Source organism: Mercenaria mercenaria, chromosome 19 (assembly GCF_021730395.1).
Source record: "Mercenaria mercenaria strain notata chromosome 19, MADL_Memer_1, whole genome shotgun sequence".
NCBI lineage: Eukaryota > Metazoa > Mollusca > Bivalvia > Venerida > Veneridae > Mercenaria > Mercenaria mercenaria.
This window is the reverse complement of record NC_069379.1, coordinates 18741037-18756317: the sequence shown is the minus strand read 5'-3', so window position 1 is coordinate 18756317 and position 15281 is coordinate 18741037. Positions and strand designations below refer to the sequence as shown.

The window sequence follows — 15281 nt, the reverse complement described above, 5'->3', positions numbered from 1 at the left end:
ATGGAACTAAATGTGAAAAAGTAAAAATGCAAAAATACTACAATTTATGAAGGGATCTGGTTACGCAAATTACTGAATAATGTCATCCTTCTTAATATAGCACAACGATCTCTATATCATACAGCCTGAAAATAATGATATTTCGGAAAAATGAAAGATGCTAAAATGTAAAAATAGAGATCCTCTTTAAATATAATAAAAATTAATGTCACAAAATTTATATTCGCAATTGTATTGACAATTCAAACATTGAAACAAAAGAACAACATTATACAAAACGTATTGCAGCCAAATTCGTACAATTGTACAACTGACCATGTCATGCTAGCCTAATATATATATATTCATATTATATTATTGTATGTTCGTGTTTTTGTTTATATCAATAGTGTAAACTTTATCACAGCAATAACAAAACAATATCGAATACCAATTATGCTTTTTACAATAAAAATAACGAAACATTGACAATTATTTAGTAAATGATATGGGACTAAATGTGAAAAAGTAAAATTAATGCAAAAGTATACTCAGTTCCAAAAGAAAGTGTTTAAAGTTTAAATATTTCAAAAAATTACCCGACGTTTTCGTTTCATTTTTTCATACATTAACTCTCAGGTATAACTCAAAATCTAAAATGCACACCAATTTGTTTACGAACTGATTTAAATTTTGGTACCAAACATTATAAGTTTACATGAAAATAACCGAGAAAAAATATATAACTAAGTGCACACTTTCTTTCATGTACTGCATTTTTTTTTCTAAGGAAGACCGGCAATACATTATATGTATTTTATGTATCCCATGAAACCCCATGCACACAGACGCTGGTATCCGCGCACTGCAAGAGACTCCCATGCTTATGGCAATCGAAATATGCCCAATGTTACATATAAACTGTTCAATAATAACTCGGTTACCCTTTGAAGAATTAAAATATATTGAAAGATCCATATTATTTGAGAAAAGAATTAACATTGACTAAAAATTGTAGCTACAGTTGCCACGAACACCAAAATTTTTCGACATTTGGAATTTGACAAAAAAAAAGATTTTTACACTGCCTATTTTGTATAGAATTTAAGATCTCACATATTCTATATCATACAGCCTGAAAATGATGATATTTCCGAAAAAATGAAAGATGCTAAAATGTAAAAATAGAGATCCTCTTTAAATGTAATAAAAATTAATGTCACAAAATTTATATTCGCAATTGTATTGACAATTCAAACATTGAAACAAAAGAACAACATTATACAAAACGTATTGCAGCCAAATTCGTACAATTGTACAATTGACTATGTCATGCTAGCCTAATATATATATCCATATTATACTATTGTATGTTCAAGGTTTTTTATATCAATAGTGTAAACTTTATCACAGCAATAACAAAACAATATCGAATACCAATTATGCTTTTTACAATAAAAATAACGAAACATTGAATAACACTAACGAGGCATATAATAAATGTAACAAAACATTTTAAAATAGCAATAACTTGGAGCCATTTAAGAGAAAAACAATCATACAAAAGAGACAAACACCTCTGTTACAAACAAACTGACTATTGTTGTGTTTTATTATGCACATTTATCAACCTATGAAACTTAGACTATAAATTATGTTTTGTTTTTTTTTTTTGGTTGTTTTTTTTTTTTTCACACGAAACGTCAAGTCTGGAGATTAATTAAACAATGTAAACAAAAGGTATAGGATAATAGAGAAGTCTATAATTTCTCAAACCTTGACGGAGATATTTCCCAAACATCATAATACTTTATAATAACTTGAGAATATGATTGTACAGTCAACGGTTTTAACTGATCAATTTCCAAATCAAATTTCAAGTTTTTCGAGGCTTATTTAAGAGATGAGCCGTGCCATGGGATAACCAACATAGCGGCTTTGCGACCAGCATGGATCCAGACCAGCCTGCGCAGTCTGGTCAGGATCCATGCTATTCTTCAACAGTTTCTCTAATTGCAATAGGCTTTAATCTTCTGTGTTCAATAGGAAAGAAAACCTGGTTGAATTAGTATTCCATTCACCCAAAAGATCATAAAATTATGTAGTAAATATCAAATATTTTATCATAGAATAATAAACAAATGATTATCATTTGCGTAATATAATATGAATGGAACCGTATAGTATTCTCTATAGAAATCTTGGTGTCCTTATAATAAAGTTTGAAAATGGTATGCATATATTTCATAATTTCTTACGCCATTGTTGAAAATCTTTACGTCGACAATTTACCTTACCTTTAAGGGCCACTAAAACATGTTTCAAATCTTGAAACGTATCTGTTTTCCCCCCAAAATCATTCACCCCATATTCTGCCTTTCGGCAATGTCGTAATATGTTGCTTAAGGATCCCATCACACACCAACAAAATTAATTTTATTGGCTTTTAATCAGCAACATTAAAAGAATCATCAGAATATGTTCGGTCATGTTACTGGGCGGTTTTGCATTGCTTACCGGAATATCTTCACTTTTAATCCGGGTACATCTGTCAGACCTGAAAAGATGTCTCAAGTCGGAATCTTCGTCGGACCTTTTGCGACGTTTTTTTGTTATAGAATCACAGTGCGAACCAACATCTATTCCGTAGTAATGTTTATGATATTCTATTGACGACCATGACGCAGAGACACTATTTACACATTCCATGTCCTCATAGTCATTACATACGATATAAGAAGATGTCCGTTTCATGTCTTTTCTATAATATATTTCCAACTGGTGGTGAAAATATCCTAATTTCATTAGTGGTAGTCTACTAACGATATCGTTGTAGTGAACGACTCTGAAACTTTTCGATAATATAGTGTCATGCCTTTTAGCATATATCTCGTTTCCAGTCCGAGGCATGCCAAAAGTGAAGAGTGTCATCTGTGCATTAGTTATAACCCCGTCATAACGGAGTTCTCCTGAGGCAACCGAAGCCAAGGCACCGCCAAGGGAATGTCCGACAATGTACACTTTATAGCCAGGTAGTTTCCTTAAAGCATCTTCGACAGATTTTTTCAAACAACCATACATCAGTGTGTTTACTTTGTTGAAGTAACTTAGAATTGACCCACCTATTTTAGATGAAACTTTAAAAGTAAAAGTTGAGGCAAATTCTTCGACCAACTGGGTAGAGTTAGATGTCCCTCGGAATGCAACAATGATACTCTTGAACGTTTTTGATACGGCTACGTATGCGAAACACTCCTTGTATTTGAAATACCAAGCACATTCAACTGATATTGTTCCTACGATTTCAGTAAGTCGTAGGTCATTTGAAGGAAACAGTTTGTTAATGCAAGCTTTCGGATCATCTGTATAGGCAACAGCTGAGAATAGCAACGCGTTGTACGCTTCTGTCACATTAAACCCACGGTTTGATTGCTTCAGATTTCGACTGCATCTCGAAAAAACTTTGATGTTACACAAATTTGATATTGTGTAAGAATAACATTCTTTACAGTTATTACGTGTTGAACTACGGGTATGACATGTGTTAGTGTCCGGACACCATCGGCATGACCCTGATCCTGATCTCGTTGTTACACACCTTTCACAGCTGCTCTGTGTATTGCATGATGCTTGGATCAAAGGAGGCATAACACTCCAAATGAAGAAAACAAGTAAATGCATGTCCAGGTATTTCCAAAATATTTAACAACAAACGGTTAAACAAATGGTTTCATATAAATATTTCCCAACTATCTTTTAGTATGCCGGAAACTTTTAAGTCTGTCACTACAATCTCAGTGCATGCACATTTATAAGGTACGATTTGAAAATCTTAACTTTTAAGCTCAACTGAACATTGTCGCAATCAGACCCAATAAGCAAAATTTGATATCCAACATCGAATAGTAAGCAACATTCTCTAAAGTGAATAACAGTTTTTATTATCGGAAGAATTATTTTTTCCGCTGTTGTGTAATACCCCAGTCACACATACGGCGCGGATAGCTACGTCTAGCCACGGGTAGAAAAACGTAGTAACCCGTATCGATTCGTATCGATCCGTACCTGAGCCGTACCTTAATGTAGTAATCCGTATCAGTCCGTACCAATCGGTACGGCTCAGGCACGGGTCGATACGGATTACTACGTTTCTATCCGTATCTAAACGTAGCTATCCGCGCCGTATGTGTGACTGTGGTATAAACAAAAACAAAGTGAACAATTAAAAAATGTTGAGTGTATGCATACAGGAAATGTCGGAATTGCATATTATACATTTCTCATACTTTTACATGCCTATGATATGAGGATGGTACAACGACATAAAGCAAAAGCCAGGTAGAATCGTACTTGATGCTAATGCAATGCCGTCTATACATTAAATATTAATGGAAAACAATCATAAACACTCAATTTTAGATTTCACGTCATGCAACGTGACGGTCGTTATGGTAAATCTAGTTTTACTTTTTTATATTCTATTCTAGCTCTATAAGTCATCATTTAAAGAAAGGAATTTATGTGTGTTTGTGTACATTTAGGGTCTCATACATATGTCTATATAAACATGTGTTCTTTTTTGCGGGGAAGTGGGGGTTATTGTTATTTTTAATTCATATCAAAATGACATTGTGAGCGAATCAAGCTTTACACAGACATCTGAGTGTAACAATTTGATTTTTGTATGGTATTCAATAGTTTGAATGTCAAAAATTCCCCTACTGCGAAATCTTGCTTTGATTTTTTTCTTGCTATGTCTCCAACATATCTTATTGCAGATTACTATCTACTTTTAAATACCTTGTGGGAGCCGACACGAACGTAACTATTGTCAAACAACCACATCGACTGCTATTGGAGTCGCAAGTAATTGATAAAGTAGCTTCAGGTTATCAGATTGAAGACAATTAGTACAAATGCATTGAATTATTACTGTAGTAATTATATCTACTATCTATTTTTCTGCAGTGTAATGTAATGACAGCAGTCATTTAATTTTTTGGCCCACTTTACGAGGAGTGTTCGATATGAATTGCTTTTTGTCCTCTAGCTCGATATCCACGTGGGGCACGATAAAAACCAATACCTACCTGTATAGGGTTATTCAATACCTACACAAAGGTGTATAAATGTACATGTTAGACTAAGTGTAAGACATAAAATTTGCCGTTTGAATACACGCAATCATTGACTACAGTAGTAAAAATGGTTGGTAGAAGTGTCGACAAGAAAGATGAAATACGGGCTTACATCAAAGCTCGCTCAAAACTTGGTTGTTCTTTGAAGCAGCTGATGACTGAACTTTCTACTGCTTATGGACCTTCTTGTGTGTCTTATGACACAGTTCGGCGGTGGAAAAAGAAATTTGAGTCTGGTGTAGAGTCCATCAAAAATGCACCGAAATCAGGTAGGCCAAAATCTGCATCTCGTAAAGAAATCGTTTCCAAAATAAAGGAAATCATTGAAGGAGATGCCAGATTTACAGTTCGTGATATTGCACGAAAGGTAGGCATATCACTATCAACGGTTCACCTTATTTTGAAGAAGCATTTGAAAGTCAGAAAGATTTCTGCTAGATGGGTGCCACATCTGTTGACTGATGAGCAAAAGAGGCAACGGGTTAAAGTGGCCAAAAAGCTGCTTCAAATGTTTCCAAAATATGACAAAAAGCAGTTTGCCAATGTCGTCACAGGTGATGAAACCTGGGTCCATTATTTTGAGCCCGTCAGAAAGGTTAGCAATAAGATCTGGGCCACTAAACACAGCAAACGCCCAATAATTGCCAAACGTTCTTTGAGTGCAAAGAAGGTTTTGTATGCAATCTTCTTCTCTGGTGAAGGAGTCGCAATAAAAGTGCAGGTGAAAAAGGGCAAAAGCATCACCGGAAAGTACTACAAAGACGTAGTACTGAAAAAAACTGAAAAAGTATTATCAGAAACGACGCCCTGCCACTGGTTTTAAACATGTCCGTCTTCTACATGACAATAAAAAAAACTGAAACTGTTTTATTTGATTAAACGCCTATTTTTACGCAAAACATATTCAATGGCGTTTTACAAATGCATAAAAATACGACAAAAATTAAGATGCCCCCGCTCATACCTCCGCAATAGTTACGGCGTTTTTGAATAAAGAAGAAGTAACTGTTTTGCCTCAGCCCCCGTATTCCCCAGACCTTGCCCCATGTGATTTCTTTTTGTTTCCGAAATTGAAATCATTCCTTGCTGGGCGGAAATACCAGTCCCGATAGGCACTTGGATCTGCCATTCATCAGTACCTTATTACTGTGCCCAAATCAGCGTACCGTGACGCCTTCAAAAAGTGGATACATCGGCTGAAACTTTGCATTTCTAGCCACGGGGAGTACTTCGAGGGCATCAAATGAGCCCTTTTGAGCTAACTTGAAATTTGAAGTCTCCAGATAGAAATAAGCAATTCATTTCGAACATCCCTCGTAAGCAATGAAATGTCTAACACTGCTTGCTTCGTACTATGCTGAAATGCGTTTCATATGGACAAACATAACCATAAAGTCAGAGTATGTACTACTAGTATGGAAGCCCTTCATGGACATTTAATTACTTTTTTTGACATTTTTGTCGAGCCCTCTTGCGGAAGCGAAGACATAGTTGTCCACAGGGCTGCGTGCGTCCGTGCGTCTGTCCGTCCGTCTGGATTTGTTTGTCCGGACCATGACTTTGACATGCATTAGGAATCTCGTTTATATTTGTTTATATTTGGCATGAATGTTAACCTCAGTGAGACGGAGTGTCATGCGCAATCCGCAGGTTCCTTTCTCAAAGGTCAAGGTCACACTTGGAAGTCGAAGGTTAAAATCAATAATGACTTTATCCGGAGCATTTCTTCTTTATGCATGGAGGGACTTTGATGTAACTTGGCACAAATATTTACAACCATGTGACGGAGTGTCATACGCAAGAACCAGTACCCTAGATCTAAGGTCAAGGTCACACTTAGAGGTCAAATATCAGATACAAAAATGACTTTGTCCAGAGCATTTCTTTTTCATGCAGGTGGGGGGGGGGGGTATGTAACTTGGCACAGTTGTTCACCATCATGAGACGGATTGTCATGTGCAGAAACCTAGAATTACTTCCCTCTGTTGTTACTACAAATAGCTTATATTGTAACTTTTTTATCACTGATCGTAGGGGAAAAAAGATCACTTTTCTGTAGTACAATATGCATGTTACATCCAATTTTGAGGTGTATTTTGACCTATCTCTATTGCTAAGGATTTTTGTGTGGACTTAGATTTTTTTAAAGATTTACTTCCCTTTGTTGTTACTATAAATAACTTTTATTGTAACTTTTTGCAATCATTTTTCATTTGGCATAAATGTTTTCCTCAATGAGACAGGGTGTCATGTGCAACTCCTAGTCTTTTGACAGCTGGCGGGCTCGACATGTTGCCCGTGGGCATCTAGTTGTTATTACTTATTTGTTATCACTTATTTGTTATTTCCAAGTTTCTAGGGGCAACTGCAAGCGATATTAACGAACTAGTTTATTTAGAAGTTGCTACCATCGACTTGGACCATCCAGTTAAAGTGACTCTCTTGTAAGAATTTTTGCTACCGCCAGTTCAGCAAGAGAACGAAAACACAAGACTGGAACTGATCATGAGTTACTTTCATGAAGGCTTGAACATGCAGAAAGAGTTTAACTTCTACTCTGCCGGCATAACCTCTGTTAAGATCTTTGTTAGTTAAGCATATACAGAGAGATAACATCTTCATTCGGAGCTAAGTCACATATAGTACATTAGACCATGCGGAAAACGCCACAGAGAAAGAATAACAGTTAATCACAAAAGACTAAGGATACCGAAACATATCGCATGGCGAGAAGCTGCTGAAAAAAGCTTAACCCAGAAAGTATAGAATTAAGAAAAGCTTATAGCAATGTTGTTGGTTCTACTAAAATAACCCGAAGACGATAGCAAGTGTTACATTGACATGGTTTCAAGTTACAGTTTATCACCGGAGTATGGTGCACAGATCGCGGAAGAGAAAGTGTAAACACATACATTCTACAACATTTTTAGACATAATCATGGTTGGGTTGGACAGTTTCTTGTATTGAAAAAGTACCATAAAACCAGCGGATATAACGTTGTTGAGGATACTGAACTGGAAGCAAGAGAACAGGAGCACAAGACCGGAACTGATTATAGGCTTGAAGTACTGTTAAACAGTTACAAAGTCTGACCTCAATAATAATAATCTTATCAATTTATTGCCATAACTGGTTAAACCTCTTGTGTGTATGGAATCTCTTTTTTATCATTTTTTAAACAAAAACATTGTCTGGTAATTGGACGGGCAAGGATCTTCTAATATGTAAATTCATAATGAACATTTATCTCCTAACCCTAAGCTAAACATGAACGGTTTACTAGTGATGAAGAATATCCATACCAAATTTTAGGACTGTTGGTCTAAGGCTTACCCACTGGCACCAGATCAGAAAGAAAATGCCTCCGTACGTGTTATACCTTACCCCTAGGTATTCTATAAGAACCATGGTCATGAACAGGAAAGTATTCTAACCCGCTTCAACCGTACAATTCTCAACTTCAACGCGCAGTTCGGCGGATGGGTACCTAGTATATTGAACAAGCGATAATTTATCTTCCATCGTGCACCAGTCATATTGTCTCAATATTCCATATTGCTGAGATTATCAACATAGTTTATGCTTTCGTCAGCGTTACAGAAAAAAACTTGCTTGACCTTCCCTAATGAACATCCGGCCTAGAGGTCACGACAGTGTGCACATGTTTGGCGAAATGTAAACAAACAAAAACAGAATTAAAAAAAAAAATCACAATTTTACACTAAAACTCGAAATGATGAATGAAATTCATCTTGTATATGATCTTTAATTTGAAATCGTACATCGGTCTGTATTTGTTCTGTTTATTTTATTCATTTTACACATTTATGCTACATTTTCACATTTTAGCGAACACGTCGATTGACATACATTTTCACAACAGCCAATCAGAATGGTTTTATAATCTAAACGGAACTTCACCAGGCTTTTTGTGTAACGTTGAAATAACTATAAACTACACGTTGTTTTTCTAAGATAAGATGTTTTGAAAAAATGTGACTGATACACAATGGAAGATAAATTAACACTTATTTAATATCAATGGTACACATTTACTGAACTGCGTGTTTTAGGCATGAAACACTCCGGGAGAACTACGTTCCAACGTAAGTCATGTCTCCACGATATCATGTGACATATCTCAACGACTTCTGGTTACCGTATCGCTCAATATGACACGGCTTATATTATTTTCATATATAGCAATTACTTTTATGATATTTACTTATGTCTTGACTTGAACATGTATTCAGATTCTAAAAGTAATTGCATAAATTTATCAAAACATTTAAATTTTAAAAACAATTGTCTGTTATTTAGAAAATAGAAGCATTTTGCTATTTTCCAGAATAAAACAAATATACTACATTTTTCAACAGCAATACTTACTGACAGTCAATGATAACTTTTATTTTGTAAATTTGCAATTTTGTTTCAATTTTTGTAATGATCTCATGCTAAATACACCTTTACATTTAGGATGCTGGCCAGGTCTGTATCAGGACACCTCATTTGATAATGTTTTAATACTATACATTTTCGGTTGCCAGTTGGGTGCCTGATATGGTTCTGGTCATCATCATGAATGTAATAGATAATAATAATATATATAATTTTGTGATATATATAGACTTTTAATTTGTTATTTTTTTTTTTTATTACTGTCTCATATAGTTCAGTATTGAACAGCCATTAACATGTAATATAATATGTGCCATAGTTGTATATTGTGATGTTAACATGTATATTGGATGAGACAATAAACTAAATAAACTATGATCGATTAAAGGCAATGCCAGTTATAATCTTAGAAATATATTACTGCAACTGCTTTATCATAAACAGGCAATATTTATTTAATATCATGTTCCTCATTCTAACCGATGATGATACTAACTCTAAACGCGACATTGGTAAGCGTTACTGACACTCATCGAAGTCTTGCGGCTAAACATTACTTATATTCGAGTGAAATGTACCAGTAAGTCTATGACTGAAAATCAGATTTGGTTCAAAGTATGTATATATCTACTAGTATTTTTTATCCGTTTCTTTTACATGTTATCATTTGACGGTTTCCCCAAGACATCTTACTAGCAATATGTACGGGGTAGCGCGGAGTTGACTTATACTATTGCATGCGCACACCTTAATTATTATTAGGTCTGTAAAAAGATTCTTTTGAAGCACAGGACGCAACTAAGAAACCTCAAGTAAGCATGTAATCGTAGGTTATTAGATTTGTATCTAGGTATATGCACGCGTCCTGCGGCGGAAATAGAAAAATATTGCGCGACTTTATGAAGAATGAATGCTTATTTATCGATGTAAATCTAAAAAAATATATATAATTACTACGTGTGTATTATTCAAACAGACGTCACAATTGAAGACACGCACCCGAAATAAAACTAAAACGTCAATATTTATAGGTTATTGACTTTGTATGTGGATATAATGGACTTGTTCTGCAGCAGCAATATTATCCGCGAAAGAACGAGTGCATATACATGTATCCACATACAAAATTGATAACGTTTTTATTACGTACCTACTATCAAGTAATTACTTTATGTCTAAATTTTCTTTCTGGTACGAAAAACAGGAAAACTACGAGAAGAATTTCTCCGAAAATCTAATAAATAAATCAAGCTGACGCGCATTCATATTTTCCGCAAGTTGAAACGTCAAATAGACGTCGCAACGTGCGCGTTGACGTCATGGACATCACGCAATTCTTTCCATTTAAACGTTTAGAAAACATTACTCTCCGATATGAAAGCGTTGTCCGCAATATGTACAGTTTTAATATATGGGAGAGTGGTGCCTTTCAGTAATAATGGCCCTGCCAAGGTGATAATAGCCCGAGGGCTATTATTTTCTTTTAGGGCCATTATCACTAAAAGACACCGTTCTCCCATCTATTTACCTGTTTATTACACATATAATCGTGTAAGAAAAGTTTAAAGTGCATTTTTCATTTGTTCAAGCATTTACTGGGGTTTTTCTGTTTCTATACCATTTGGATAAAAGGCTACATGTTGTATAAAATCAAATGCCTTGATAGCTGTACTTTCTTACATAAAGCATAATTTAGGGTTGAAAAGAAAATCATTTCATGAAGAATTGCTACGAAGTTAATATACGTCTGGGTTGTGCTTTCTTGCCATAATGGCACGTCTAGTGTTATAATCGCCCAAGGGCTTTATTCCGAGGACCATTATGAAACTAGGTGTGTCATTGCGGCTAGAAGGCACAACCAGCCGTTATTTTTTTATCATATACGTTCACTTCATATCTATTTTGGTATTTTCATTTTATATATTTTCCAATCACCTGAAAGAATTATTTGTTTTGCTTTTTTATCAACAATGCCATCAATATTTGACAATCGATCTGATTCAGCGACCTTTCAATCGCCATAAATAATGTTGCTTCATGGCCTCAACAACAAAACGCGTTGACGTTCTGGTTACCCGGGGCCGTTATGGTTATGGCGCTAGAGGCGCACTGCGCCATTATGGATACATAAACAGAAGCCGTAATGACCGTTTTAAACGGCCTTTTGTTAATATTTATAGTAACGTATATAGTAAGGAAAAATATTGCACGATCGCAGTCCATTGAAACTCAATTGAAATAATTTCAGATACGTAATAAGGAAAAATACACCGGACTGGCCTTTCCGTCTACTTTACCAATGCCTGCAAAACCCATCTGGCACCCCATGCGATGGCTCTCGCGCTGGTTATGACAACTTGTGCTGCTTTGATATTATATGGTATTGTATATGTGAACTTAGACAATATCATGTACCTTAAGACCTTCTCTTCGTCCTATTTACATGTAGTATTTTTGTCGGTCTGAAATACGTTATTTTACGGAAAGAACATACCGTTACGCTTTAAACGATAAAACTAAAGTGGAACTTTGTTATTGTGCTTCACTTGAATGTAACTTCGGCTTACGGACGTTCATTTCCCGCGCTGTGGGTGCATTCTCTGCCATAAGAATGAGTACTGCAAATAAAGTGTTTCTAATTGCTTTTAAATTTCTGTTGTTATTTGTAAAATACGGCATGCAACAAAAATGATCTGTCAGAATGAAACGCTATTTTTTATACGATATGCAAGAAAAAAATCAGTTATGTGTTTACGAACTCAACAGGAATATCCGTCCTGAGGGCACTTGCGCCTTGTATGGTTACGAGTTATGACGTCTCAGGTTCCTTATAGGCATACATTTGCACGGCGTAATAATAATTATTATATGCGAACAAATGAGCAATACGCCTGCACATGGTGTCGAAAACATTTGTTACGAAATAGCTAATTTATGTGGAAAGTTCTTGAAGTAATGCTATACGATCCTGATTATCTATACAGTATTGATTACCGGCGTACGCATGTACGTGCTATCCAATAAGTGTAATAAATATTCTACAAGTTCAAATGGTAATTATGATGCTGAGACTTTGCAACACTGTATGTGAGACGTTGTCACATAATGTATGTTATCGTTGCGGCCTTGCAACATTTATGTAGCTTACATAAGTGTATTTGTAACTATGTCTTGCAAAATGCTGCAAATAGCTAATATATCTTCTACACATCAAACTTATCTTTTCAGTTATGAAAACGTAAAATATATGCTTAATTACACATAATAAGTGAATCAACAAGGTCATTCGAAGCGATACCGTAGCTTCATCGTTGAGGTATGTCACATGATATCGATGAGACTTGACTTACGTTGGAACGTAGTTCTCCCGGAGAATATGGTTTCCATGGCACTTTATAGATAATAAAACATGTTTCAGTCTAAAGTCAAACATATGTCATCTTTAAATCCACTGAAAATGTTTGTCATCTGGAAACAGTAAGCAGCAGTTTGAGTCCTTCTGCTCTCTACATTTTAATGTCGAAATCACTCCACTTTCGTCTTCGTTGCCTTTATACCTACATGGTACTTTACTTTCCATCTCTGTATGTCAATCATTTAACTTGTGTCTTATACTCTTTTTTTCTGGCCTCTTTCTTGTTGCACTGTATGTCTGTAATATATTTGCAAAGTCAAATATAAATCATTTATCTGCAATTCACGAAGATCATACAAATCACCCCCTGCTTAACATGTACTAATACTTAGTCGCATTATTTGCTTCCAAAGGGTCTTTTTACAGATATTTTTATCATATATTGATCAATATGTGTTAATACGTAATGTTTAAACCTGACATTGACGAGAGAAAAAAAAATGTTCATAGAAAAAGTTCACGAACCAACTGACTGGCTTTGAACGACGACAATCAATTATTACCCTTAAAGCACACCGGGAGGACTTGAGGTTGAGCTAAAACGCAATACCGTTTACAACCATGTTTGTTCGTGTTGTTTTTCTTCGCATTTAGCATCTGCAGGAGTGCCCCTTAATGAATGTATCAACCTTATAAGTAAAGTCTTTTAAATCGCCAAATTTAAATCTTAAATATTAAAATTTAATAATGAACTCTTAGAATTTAGATATTAAATATTAAAATCTAAATCTGAACATTCTAATGTTAAATTTTAAAATTTAGTACTAAAATGTTAAAAACTTTAACTTAATTATTAAGTATCAAAATTTTACTATTAACTATTAGAAGATTTATTTATTCATTTACGTCCCACCAATTATATAATAAAATAGTTTTAAATGCACAGAGACTTTCAAAACTGAATTACATGGGACCATTTCTAAAATAAACACTATCATCTTTTAAAACATTAACTCTTATGTCAATGATATTAAGAGAAGCAAAGGATATTTCCTGTTGAAATCTAAAATTTTCATATACATCATCTTTTTACAAATGTTTGAGTTATTGAGGTAAATGTCAGATCTTAAGCATAAATTACCTCTCATGATTTTCTGTATTTTACAACCTAAATTTCCATGTAAATTTCATTCAACAGTGATAAAGAAGTTGATATTTTTAAACCTAAGTTGTCTCATTATGGAAAACATGAGTGCTAAGTGATATTAGAATCCCTTCATCTAGTTATTGATCATACAGAAAAAAAACACTACTGACCTTTGACCTCCAAGTGTGACCTCGACCATTGAGTTAGGGATCTTCGTTATTCTACTGTAGTATACTGTATGCACCATAGCATACAATGGCAACTGTATTTACTGAAGTACTGTAGTACAGTATTGTACTTAAGTGTGCAATGAATTATTTCCTGTTTTTAGACAGAGGTCAATGTTGTGAAGCCTCAGACAAAGTTTGGAGACAATGCATACACTGGTTCCTCATTAGAAGTTATTCAACGGTTTGTCTACTTTTAAAACTTAGTAACAACAGTCCCTATGTGCATTGGCACGGAACTATCTCCTGATGTTTGAAAGATGATACAGACCTAGTTTGCATACAGTGCAAACATTGGTTCCTGAGAAGAAGCCATTTAAATGTATATCTATTTTTAGTAACAGTGTTCCATGTGTGCAGTGGGCCAAAACCATTTCCTGCTTTTTGAAAGAAGTCAATGTAAGGATGCTACAGACCAAGTTTGGTGGATATCTGATATGTAGTTTCTGAGAAGAAGCCATCTATATGAAATGTTGATGATGGACGATGCGCAATGGACGACGGACGATGGACGCCGGACAACCCACCGATACTAATTGCTAAAAGCATAATTCAACTATGTTTCCCTGAAAAATTCCTAAATCCATTTATTTACTTAAAATAGAAACAAAACAAATGATTAATTATGTGTGGAACAATAGAAATTCTCTCTGACTTATCCAAACAGGATCAACACAATCTGCTATGTGTTTGTTAATAAACACAAAACACAACGTTTAACGTAATACGTAGCCGTTAACACACAGACTCATGTAACAGAAAAACATTTTGACAGGCTCTATATAGTGTTACCAATATATCATCCGTTGTTATAATTGTTTAAAGTGTCACTGGTCCATATAAATTTATAGCAAGTATAAAGTTTTATCTAATACTTTGAGAATGACTAATGATAACATCATGCTTTATCAATAGGAAAAGAACATCCCAAGATCACAACTTACTCAACATTATTGATTTGATTTGATTTAAACATATTTTATTCCTTCCTTTTAATGACAACATATACAAAGTACATATACAGAACATATAA

At 34.7% G+C, this 15281-nt stretch overlaps 1 protein-coding gene across 1 annotated transcript; it reads right to left on the bottom strand.

The window, feature by feature from the left end:
- Positions 1 to 2415: 2415 nt before the first annotated feature.
- LOC128550981 (lipase ZK262.3-like) lies at positions 2416 to 3627 on the bottom strand. The gene has a single exon (XM_053531205.1). The coding sequence runs from the start codon at positions 3625 to 3627 to the stop codon at positions 2416 to 2418; it is 1212 nt and encodes a 403-aa protein (XP_053387180.1).
- Positions 3628 to 15281: the final 11654 nt, after the last annotated feature.

Bases quoted from the DNA above. Each gene is read 5' to 3' on its own strand.
- LOC128550981 (XM_053531205.1), bottom strand. From the start codon at position 3,627: ATGCCTCCTTTGATCCAAGCATCATGCAATACACAGAGCAGCTGTGAA.